At 65.8% G+C, this 11,404-nt stretch overlaps 1 protein-coding gene across 1 annotated transcript; it reads right to left on the minus strand.

Moving 5' to 3' along the window:
- Positions 1-3,302: 3,302 nt before the first annotated feature.
- Positions 3,303-9,150, minus strand: SPEGNB (SPEG neighbor). The gene is made up of 5 exons (XM_084644126.1): positions 9,074-9,150; positions 6,656-6,777; positions 5,753-6,060; positions 4,417-4,558; positions 3,303-3,502 (listed from the first exon to the last, which is right to left on the minus strand). Exons 2-5 carry the CDS (start codon positions 6,775-6,777, stop codon positions 3,364-3,366), a joined length of 711 nt encoding a protein of 236 aa, XP_084500252.1. The 5' UTR covers positions 9,074-9,150; the 3' UTR covers positions 3,303-3,363.
- Between the last annotated feature and the right edge of the window lie 2,254 nt (positions 9,151-11,404).

An 11,404-nucleotide genomic window follows, 5' to 3' on the forward strand; every position in this document is an offset into this window, starting at 1 on the left:
TTGGATGAGCCTAGGCAGCCTTGTGATCTGATGGCTGTGTCCAGTCAGCAGGGTGGGAAGGCGAGGAGAGTGGAAGATGAGAGTCCCTGGACCTTACCTGTTAGCTGGGTGGAGAATTGGGACAGTGAAGGAAATGGGTCTCTGTCTGTCAGGGGTATTGACTTGCCTATGGAGGGAGCTACCCTGATCTCCAAGCAGTTGTCTGTGACCAGCCTTGTGTGCTGGGACAAAGGGAATGAGATCCCAACCTGTGTGTCTGGTAAAGGAGAAAGTGTGTCCGGCTCTTCTTGGTCTGTGGAGCAGACAGAAGGGGCCTTTCAGCCTGTGATGGTTGAGGGTCGTGCAGTTGTCTCAGAGCTGGTTCTGGATTCAGCTAAAGCCCAGGAAGGGAAGGGTCCTAAGTTTCTGTCTGCTCGGGAGAATGGCCCTGTAACTAGGTCGCATCCAGTTAGGGTCTATGTAAAATCCCAGAGACCAGACAATTCTGGTGCTTGTATTTTGCCTGTTGCTAGTGTGTTGTTGGAAAGGGTGGAGCAACTCTGTCTAATCAGGGTGAGATCCTAGCCAGGGCACAAGGAGAGCATGAAGGTGTGTGATTGTGTTACCTACTGAGGGTGTGGAAACCTGTCGCAAGAAGGAAAAGATTCCTGAACTTGTGTGTGGCAAAGGGAAGGAGAATGCTTCTAACCTTTTATCTAGGAAGTCTGTAAGTTTGCCTCAAAGGGGATTATGTAGGAATCCGCCTGATGGGCCAGAGGTGATTCTGGATGTAAGGGAGACCCAGAAAGAGTCTGTTGTTGCTCAGGAAAGTGTTCCCCTAGAGCAAGCCCTAGGTAAAGAGGGTAAGAGCAGAATTTCTGGGAGGGGTGAATTGTTGCATAGAGAAGCCCTAGGGAAAGGAATCCTCATGGAGTCTTTGCAAGCAGTTTACTGCAACTGAAGGGTGTGAAAGTGATTTAATCAAGAAAGTTTCAGTTCCTAACAGCCAGAAATTTTCTGTTGTGAATGGATCCACTGACTTTCCTGTTGAAAGATCCAGTGTGGATAGCTTTGAGAAGGTCTCAGATGGAGTGAAAGCTGTTAAGAAAGGTACACCGTCCTCTAACCAAGTGGCTGTGTTTGGCCAGCTTGTTGGGGAGACAAGGCTGTGGAGAAAGGGATGTCTCCATGCTAGTTCTGTAAGTGAACAGTATGTGGCCCAGGTCAAGATGGGGGCCCTTAACCAAGAGAGCCCGAATTGCAGCCCTCCAGACTGGAGCACTCGGAGAAAACCCAATCCCAGTTTGACCCCCTGGGGTTTTGGGGTGGCCAAAGGGCATGGGCTGCAGAAACCTTCCCACATGCAGCCTGCTAGTGCTATCGACCACCCCCGACCTAAGGGAGGGCGTGAAACTGGAAGGGCCTGGTGTAACTCCTACCAAGGAATGGGAGAGATGCTGGGGCATCCATGGGAACATTGGTGGCTTCGAACTTCCCCAGGTCACCGGGTAAAGTGACCCCGCTCAGTTCGATCTCGAAGGGGGGAGAGATGTGACGAAGTGGGCCTGTTCTTAATGTTTCCTCCGAATATTGTGGGGGTGCCTCAGTTTCCCCTATGCAGTTCTTAAGTATCTAGGGGGTGGGGTAAGGGTGTATGATCATTGCAGAGCCCTAGAGGGCCAGTGTGTGCAGGAGTCTGGACACAGAGAATGGCCGACACCCTGTTTTCTGGCAACTGATGGCCTGGGCCCTTCCTCCCTGCGAGGTGAGAGCTAAAGGGTTGGAGAACAAAGGAATCAGGTGACCACCTGGCCCAGGAAAGGAACAAAGCCCAGAGGAGGAGGGGCTGGAGGGAGTTTCAGTTTGGGGCTGGCTGGGACATGGAGTGAAGTGCAGACGTGGTTGTCTGGCTCACTGCCCCCCAGAATGGACCCAGCTGAGGGGTCCCGTTCTCTGCACCTGCAAGCTCTGTTTTAGACCATGTTCCTGTCGTCTAATAAACCTTCTGTTTTACTGGCTGGCTGAGAGTCACGTCTGACTGCGAAGTTGGGGTGCAGGACCCTCTGGCTTCCCCAGGAGCCCTGCCTGAGCGGACTCGCTGGGGGGAAGCACACGGAGGGGCAGAGGATGCTGAATGCTCCGAGGTCAGACCCAGGAAGGTGGAAGCTGGGTGAGCTGTGTGTCCTGAAGACAGGCTGCTCACAGAAAGGCGACTACCCCAGAGTCCTGACTGGCTTCATGGGGAGCAGCTCCAGAGCATCGCCCAGGGACTCCGTGACACACCCGAACGGCCGCTATCACAGCAGCCTCCACGTGCCCCACAGGGCTGGATCAGGCACTGAGCCAATGGCCATGCCCACAGGCCACGCAGGTCATTGCAGGGGCAGGGGCCAAGCTCGGCTGGTGTTCAACCTGAGGCGGAGCACGGGGGGGCCGCAGGGGCTCCAGCGGCCTGGAGGCTCCTGCTCCGACTGGGAACAAAGCGACGCCCTCTGGCTTGGCAGCCCCCCCCACATTCAGTGAGAGACCCCCATGGCTGACCCAGGAGCTGCTGGGGGAGCCTCAGTAGGGGGCACGCTCCCCACTGAGTGACCACTGACCCCAGCATGGCCAAGGTGTCATCGGGCTGATTATAGTGAACCTGAAGTCATCAGACCCCCGTCAGGTTGCAGCCCCAGTGCCCTGGTCCAGCCAGCCCTGAGCATTACCCTGCAGCTCACTGAAATCCTGCTCCAGGTTCCCTGGGATGCCGGCTTCCGCCTCCCTTCCTGTCTCAAACCGTGTCATGCTCTTGATAAACTGTTGCTATTCCCCACCCCAGAGGTGGCTGCATCTCAGCGCTGGAGGAGGGTCCCTGCCCAATCAGCGGCTCATTCCCAGCTCACAGGGGGCTGCATGGGCAGCGGGCAGGTCCCAGTAGCCGCGTGGTGGGGAGAGGCTGGGCTGGTGTGACCGGGGCAGGATTCGGTTGGGTTCACTGACGATTGAGAGGTGGAACATGCCAGGGTGGGGCAGGATAAGCCAGGGGACCATGGGGCGGGGATGGGGCAGGGCGTGCTGGCCCCCCCTCCCCTGGCATCAGAGCTACCAAGCAGGGAGCAGAGACGCGTCACCAAACAGCAGCAGCCCCTTTATTGAGCCCAGCAGTGAGCAGAGCTGAGTCCGGTGCAGCCTGGAGCCCACGGGGGGGGACGAGCCAGAGCCCAGGGCCCCGGGCCCCACCCCCACCCCCTTGCCCCAGATCCAGGGCCATTGAACAGCCGGCCCATGTCCTAGGGCGGGGGCAGTCTCTGCCGGCAGGGGCAGGGTCCGTGCCAGAGGGCCGAGCCCCGGGTGTGGGAGGCGCTGGCGGGGCCCGGTGGCAGGGACATGGGGGCTGTGGGCTCAGAGCACGTCCAGGCGGGCGAAGGACTCGTCTGTGCCCAGGCTGTTCTCCACGAAGACCTCGTACTTCCCGGCGTCGCCCGCGGCCACCCGCTTGATGGTGAGAGTGGTCGAGTTGCTGCCAATGTCGTAGAACACCCTGGGGAGACGGGCCGGCAGCGCGGAGACAGGTGAGCGCCAGAGCCCGGGCCCTGCGACCCAGCCCGACCCCCCCGGAGCTGCACCCGTGCTGGGCGCCCACGCCGGAGCCCCGCACCCTGGCTGGGGACCCAGCCCGACCCCCCCGGAGCTGCACCCGTGCTGGGCGCCCACGCCGGAGCCCCGCACCCTGGCTGGGGACCCAGCCCGACCCCCCCGGAGCTGCACCCGTGCTGGGCGCCCACGCCGGAGCCCCGCACCCTGCCTGGGGACCCAGCCCGACCCCCCCGGAGCTGCACCCGTGCTGGGCGCCCACGCCGGAGCCCCGCACCCTGGCTGGGGACCCAGCCCGACCCCCCCGGAGCTGCACCCGTGCTGGGCGCCCACGCCGGAGCCCCGCACCCTGGCTGGGGACCCAGCCCGACTCCCCCGGAGCTGCACCCGTGCTGGGCGCCCACGCCGGAGCCCCGCACCCTGGCTGGGGACCCAGCCCGACCCCCCCGGAGCTGCACCCGTACTGGGCGCCCACGCCGGAGCCCCGCACCCTGGCTGGGGACCCAGCCCGACCCCCCCGGAGCTGCACCCGTGCTGGGCGCCCACGCCGGAGCCCCGCACCCTGGCTGGGGACCCAGCCCGACCCCCCCGGAGCTGCACCCGTGCTGGGCGCCCACGCCGGAGCCCCGCACCCTGGCTGGGGACCCAGCCCGACCCACCCGGAGCTGCACCCGTGCTGGGCGCCCATGCCGGAGCCCTGCACCCTGGCTGGGGACCCAGCCCGACCCACCCGGAGCTGCACCCGTGCTGGGCGCCCACACCAGAGCCGAGTCCCCCACGTCTGAGACCTGGCCTGATCCCCCGGACAGCTGGCCCAGGGTCCTGTCAGTGCAGCCCTCCTCCCCCGCGGGGCTCCCTCACCGGTCGTCCTCCTCGATGTCCTCCCCATCCTTGGCCCAGCCCACGTCGGGCGCCGGCTCGCCGCTGATGTGCGCCGTCAGGGTGACCGTGGTGCCTTTCTTCACCTTGGTGCTCTCTGGACCCTTCTCGATCTTGGCAGGGACTGGGTGGGGGGTTGACATCATTAGGCGGGGGAGGGGCGCCTGAGCTGAGCCCCCCACCCGGCAGCCAAGGAATGGGCAGGGCCCCCGGGCACAAGCCCAGCACCGGGACCCCCGGGCCACAACCAGCCTGGGCTGTGCTATAGCAAACCCCTGGGGCAGGAGAGGTGCAAGGGGTTCTGGGGGGCACAGAACAGAGGGTCCCCGGGCAGGTGCAGGGGGGTGCAGAACGGGGGGTCCCAGGAGCACAGAGAGAGGTGAGTACAGGAAAGGTGCAGGGGGTCCTGGGGGCACAGAACAGGAGTTCTGGGGGCCACAGAACAGGGGCAAGTGCAGGAGAGGTGCAGGGGACCCTGGGGGGCACAGAACCGGGGGTCCCGGGGACACAGAACCGGGATTCCGGAGGCACAGAACCGGGGTCCCGGGGACACAGAACCAGGGGTCCCGGGGGCACAGAACCGGGGTCCCGGGGGCACAGAACCGGGGGTCCCGGGGGCACAGAACCGGGGTCCCGGGGGCACAGAAGCGGGATCCCGGGGGCACAGAAGCGGGATCCCGGGGGCACAGAACCAGGGGTCCGGGGGGCACAGAACCGGGGTCCCGGGGGCACAGAACCAAGGGTCCCGGGGGCACAGAACCAGGGGTCCCGGGGGCACAGAACCAGGGGTCCCGGGGGCACAGAAGCAGGATCCCGGGGGCACAGAACCAGGGGTCCCGGGGGCACAGAAGCGGGATCCCGGGGACACAGAACCGGGGTCCCGGGGGCACAGAAGCGGGATCCCGGGGGCACAGAAGCGGGATCCCGGGGGCACAGAACCAGGGGTCCGGGGGGCACAGAACCGGGGTCCCGGGGGCACAGAACCAAGGGTCCCAGGGGCACAGAACCGGGGTCCCGGGGGCACAGAACTGGGGTCCCGGGGGCACAGAACCGGGGTCCCAGGGGCACAGAACCGGGGTCCTGGGGGCACAGAACCAGGGGTCCGGGGGGCACAGAACCGGGGTCCCGGGGGCACAGAACCGGGGGTCCCGGGGGCACAGAACCAGGGGTCCGGGGGGCACAGAACCGGGGTCCCGGGGGCACAGAACCAAGGGTCCCAGGGGCACAGAAGCGGGATCCCGGGGGCACAGAACCAGGGGTCCCGGGGGCACAGAACCGGGGGTCCCGGGGGCACAGAACCGGGGGTCCCGGGGCGTACCTTCCACCAGGATGCGGGCGGAGTCGAAGCACTCCCCAAAGGTGTTCTTCACGGCGATGGTGTAGCGCCCCAGGTCGGCCAGCTCGCCGTCCCGCACCACCAGCGCCACGATGTCGGGGTCCTCGAAGATGTAGCGATACTTGGGCCCGTCCTTCAGCTCCTGCCCGTCCTTGGACCAGCGGATGAAGGGGTCGGGGAAGGCGCTGATCCGGCACTCCAGCCGGGCGGCGCTGCCCTCGATCAGCACCACGTCCTTCAGCTCCTGCAGCACCCGCGGGGGGCCCTTCTCCTTCAGCTCCTTGCGGGACCTGGCGGGAGGCGCTCACATGGGTCCCGCTGGCCCCGCCTGTCCCCCCAAACCCCCCGAACCCTCTGTGCCCCCTGCCCTCCACGCCCAGCCACCCCCAGCCCCCTGTTCCACCCCACCCTCCCGTCCTCCAAGCCCCTCCAGAGCCTCCTGTGCCCCCCGCCCTCCAGTCTCCCCCAAACCCCCCCAGAGCCTCCCATGCCTCCCCGCCCTCCACTCTCCCACGGCCCCCCCAGGCCCTCCGTGGTCCCTTTGCCCTCCACTCTCCCAGAGCCCCCTGCACCCACCTTGCCCTCCATCTCCCTGCCACCCTCAAGGGCCCCTCACACTCTCCAGGGTCTCCCCGTGGTCGACTTGCCCACTAGCCCTCCTCCAGCCCCCCAGGTCCCCCATGGTTCCCTTGTCCTCCACCCCCCGCCATCAGCCCTAGGGCTCCCCAGCAGCCCCCTCCATCCTCACCCTGTGCCTCCCTCAGCCCGGATCAGCCCAGAGCCCTGGCCCCGTGGTGCCCGGGGGTGGCTGCAGACCCGGGCACAGGCCCCATGTCACAGCTGGGACTCGCTCCAACCCCCACCCCACCCCCCACCGCCCCTCACCTGTGTCCCCGGTAGGAGGCCTGGATGCGGATGGCCGCGTTCTGCACCTGCGGGTCGTTAATGTCCAGGGTGCAGCCGGGGGGCGGCTGGGCCACCACCTTCTTGGGGGCCGCTTTCGACATCTGCTGAGGGAGAGACAGCTGGGTGCCTGAGCGGGACCCCCCAGGAACCCCCTTCCCTGAGGCAACCCCAGAACCCCCAGGGACCCCCCAGAACCCCTAGAACCCCCAGGGATCCCCTTCCCTCAGACACACCCACAACCCACCAAGGGACCCCAGAACCCCCCAGGGACCCTGTCACAGAGTGTGGGGGAATGAGGGCCCTGCACCCCCCTCTTCCTGCGATTCTCCGTGACTCTCAGCCGGCCAGTAACACAGACAGGAACATGGTCTAAACCAGAGCTTGTAGGTGCAGAGAACAGGACCTCAGTCAGGTCCGTCTGTGGGGCAGGGAGCTCAGACCCCCAGCCCTGGGGCTTCCGCCGTTTCCCCAGCCAGCTCCAAACTGAAACTCCCTCCAGCTGTCTCCCCACAGCCTCCCTCCGACCCCTCCTCTAGCCTTTGTCCAGCTTCCCGGGCAGAAGGTGTCACCTGGCCCCAAACCCCCCCCGTCCCCCCCGGCTCAGGTATCGTCCCTCCAGTGAACCCCCCCCCGATATCCCCTCACCAATGCAGACAGTCCCCATAAACCTCCCCTGCAATATTCCCCCGTCACAGACCCCTTCCCCAGAACTCCCCCAGGCACCCCCAAAACCCACCAAGGGACCCCAGAAGCTCCCAGGGACCCCCTTCCCCAGAACTCCCCAGGGACCCCAGAACCCTCCAAGGACCCTCTTCCCCCAGGGACCCCCACAACCCCCATGGATCTCCTTCCCCAGAACCGCCCCCAGGGACTCCCTTCCCCCAGGGACTCCCAGAAATCCCCCAGGGACCAAACCCTAGCAGCCCTAGAAACCCTTTCCCCCTAAAACCTCCTGGAACCTCGCCAGAGACCCCCCAAGGGACCTACTCCCCCCAGCACAGGGAGCTGAGACCCTCAGGGACCCCTCTGCCCCTTCCTACAGAGGCAGCCAGGAGCAGGGTGGAGTGGGCAAGCTGCCCCCTATGACCCCTCAGATCCAGCTAGACATGGGGTGGGGGGGTCTGGAATCCAACCCTTAGCTCCCATGTTGCTGGGGTGTTTGGCTCGGGTTCCCCAATGGGATTTCTGCGCCCAGCTCCGCCCAGCCCCACTGAACGGCTCCCCAAGGGGGCAGAACACGCCCCCTCCCAGCCTGGCCAGACCCTGCTGGCAAACCCTGACCCCAAGATCTTCCTCCAGCCATGGCCCCAGACTTCCTGCTGCCCTGTCCCCCCACTCCCGCCCAACCCCCACCACCCGCTGCCCCATCCCCCCCACTTCCGCCCAACCCACTGCCCTCTCCCCCCACCTGCTGCCCCATCCCCCCACCCCCACTCCCGCCCAACCCCCACCACCCGCTGCCCCATTCCCCCCACTTCCGCCCAACCCACTGCCCTCTCCCCCCACCTGCTGCCCCATCCCCCCACCCCCACTCCCGCTGCCCCATCCCCCCACTCCCGCCCAACCCCCACCACCCGCTGCCCTGTGCCCCCCACCTGCTGCCCCGTCCCCCCACTCCCGCCCAACCCCCACTGCCCTGTCCCCCCACCTGCTGCCCCCATCCCCCCACTCCTGCCCATCCCCTACACTAACCCCCATCCCCTTACTGTCCCCACTCCCTCACTGCCCCATTCCCCCACTTCCGCCCATCCCCCCTCTGCTCCCCACCCCCTCGCTATCCACTCACTCCCATTCCCCTATTGCTCCTGCCCCCTCACTGCCCACTACCCTTGTCTCTCCCCTCACTACCTGATACCCCTTGTGACGAAGTGGGACTGTTCTTAACATTTCCTCTGAATAGTGTGGGGGTGTCTCAGTTTCCCTTAGGCAGTTCTTAAGTATCTAGGGGAAACTGAGGCACCCCCACACTATTCAGAGGAAACATTAAGAACAGTCCCACTTCGTCACACCCCCGTCCCCCAACCCCCCACTGCCCCACCCCCTCGCTGCCCCTTTCCCCCCGCCAGACCCCATGCTGCCCCAGCCCTGTGTCCTGGGGGAAATGGGGCAGAGCTGGGGATGGCCCCACCCCGCTGAGGCTTGGTACCGCCGCCGAGCTCCCCGGGCAGAGCTGGGGCAGACGAGGCCGCGGCTGGTGCTGGGGGGCTGAATGCCAGGTGTCCCTGCTCTCTGGGGGGCCGGCTCTGCCCCATGGGGGGATTGTGCCCCACAGGACTCCCTGGCACAAGTTGAGCTGCGTCGGGCCCCCCCAGCCGTGGGGCAGGCAGCTCCGGGGCGGGGGCGCTGGGCAAGACAGGAGCTGCCCCGGTCTCTCCTGCGACGGGCGGGGGGACTTACCAGGGCGCGCCAAGAGTCGGGGCAGGAGGGGGCTGGCCAGGCCTGGGGGCGACTGCGGCCTCCCCATCAGGCCTGGCTTTATACCCCGACCAGGGCGGGGCCGCCGGGCCCCCGGGGTAGCTTCGCCTGAGCCTCTGGCGGCATTCCCGGCCCGACGTCGCCTTCTTTGGCCAGCCAGGGGCCCCCTGCCCACTGTGGCCTGGCCAGGGCCCCCCACGCCCTAGCCCCGGCCCTCCTTATATAGCCTGGCCGCGGCTGCCGGGGGAATTGGGGCCGGCCGGATTCAGCCTCTGCTGGCTCATCACATTGCAGGCGCCCACCGGGACCCCGCGCGGCAGCTGGGCAGCCCTGGCCTGGCGCTGCCGGCCACGCATCCGTCTGCCTGTCCGTCTGTCTGTTCCCCAACCCCCACCGCTGCACCTCCCAGGCAGCCTGGCTCCCCATCCCCCCACTGCACCCCCCCAGCCAGCCTGGCTCCCCATCCCCGCCCTCCGCTGCACCACCCCCAGCCAGCCTGGATCCCCATCCCCGGCCCCCGGTGCACCCCCCCAGCCAGCCTGGCTCCCCAACCCCCCGCTGCACCCTCCCAGCCAGCCTGGATCCCCATCCCCGGACCCTGGTGCATCCCCCCAGCCAGCCTGGATCCCCATCCCCCCGCTGCACCCCCCAGGCAGTCTGGCTCCCCATTCCCCGCCCCCGCTGCACACCCCAGCCAGCCTGGCTCCCCAACCCCCCGCTGCACCCCCCCAGCCAGCCTGGCTCCCCATTCCCCTGCTGCACCCCCCCAGCCAGCCTGGCTCCCCATCCCTGCCCTCCGCTGCACCCCCCCCAGCCAGCCTGGCTCCCCATCCCCCACTGCACCCCCCAGCCAGCCTGGCTCCCCAACCCCCCGCTGCACCCTCCCAGCCAGCCTGGATCCCCATCCCCCACTGCACCCCCCCAGCCAGCCTGGCTCCCCAACCCCCCGCTGCACCCTCCCAGCCAGCCTGGCTCCCCATCCCCTGCCCCCACTGCACCCCCCAGCCAGCCTGGCTCCCCATTCCCGTGCTGCACCCCCAGCCAGCCTGGCTCCCCATCCCCCGCCCCCGCTACACCCCCCCCCAGCCAGCCTGGCTCCCCATCCCCTCTCTGCACCCCCCAGCCAGCCTGGCTCCCTGTCCCCCGCCCCCGGGTGATGCTCTGGATCTGCTCCCCAGGAAGCCAGGCAGGACTCTGGGGAAGTCTCCTCTCGGGGAGCAGCCTGTCTTCAGGACACACAGCTCCCCCGGCTTCCCCCTTCCTGGGTCTGACCCCGGAGCCTCCAGTCTCCTCTGCCCCTCCGTGCGCTTCCCACAGCCAGTCGGTCCAGGCGGGGTCCTGGGGTAGCCAGAGGGTCCTGCCCCCAACTTCACAGTCAGACGTGACTCTCAGCCAGCCAGTAACACAGAAGGTTTATTAGACGACAGGAACATGGTCTAACACAGAGCTTGCAGGTGCAGAGAACGGGACCCCTCAGCTGGGTCCATTTTGGGGGGCAGTGAGCCAGACAACCCCGTCTGCCCTTCCCTCCATGTCTCCAGCCAGCCCCAACCTGAAACTCCCCCCAGCCCCTCCTCCTCTGGGCTTTGTCCCTTTCCCAGGCCAGGAGGGCACCGGATTCCTTTGTTCTCCAACCCTTTAGCTCTCACCTTGCAGGGGGGAAGGGCCCAGGCCATCAGTGGCCAGGAAACAGGGTGTCGGCCATTCTCTGTGTCCAGACCCCTGCACACACCGGCCCTCTAGGGCTCTGCAATGATCATACACCCTTACCCCACCCCCTAGATACTTAAGAACTGCCTAGGGGAAACTGAGGCACCCCCACACTATTCAGAGGAAACATTAAGAACAGTCCCGCTTCGTCACAACATTCACAGGCTTTAATTCTTTGTTTGAATCCTGTATCGGCTTCTCCATTATGTTGCCCGGCAGTGATATCGGGCTAATCGGCCAATCACTGGCCGGCTCATCCTGCTTGAAACATTGGCACGACCGTAGCCGTCCGCAACTGCCTTGGTGTTCCACGTTATTAAAAATAGCATCTGCCGGCAGCCAGAGATTCCTCAGCCAGCTCGTTTCGAACTCTTGGGTGAAATACTTCATCAACCACGCAAGAGGAGCGCATTGTCCCGCTTCCCGGATACAGGCCGGCAACATTTCCTGAGCACTGCGGCTTTCTCTGCACCCCGCTCCTAGGTTCACCGTCACCATCAACTCACGGGCCTAGAGCACTTCTAGGATTCATTTGGTTCCCTGGCTTTTAGCTTCCCTCACGGATTTTCCACACCTCATAATGGCTTGTGTTTGGTGTCTCTT

Source organism: Lepidochelys olivacea (assembly GCF_965140295.1).
Source record: "Lepidochelys olivacea isolate rLepOli2 genome assembly, chromosome: 11".
Taxonomy (NCBI): Eukaryota; Metazoa; Chordata; order Testudines; family Cheloniidae; genus Lepidochelys; species Lepidochelys olivacea.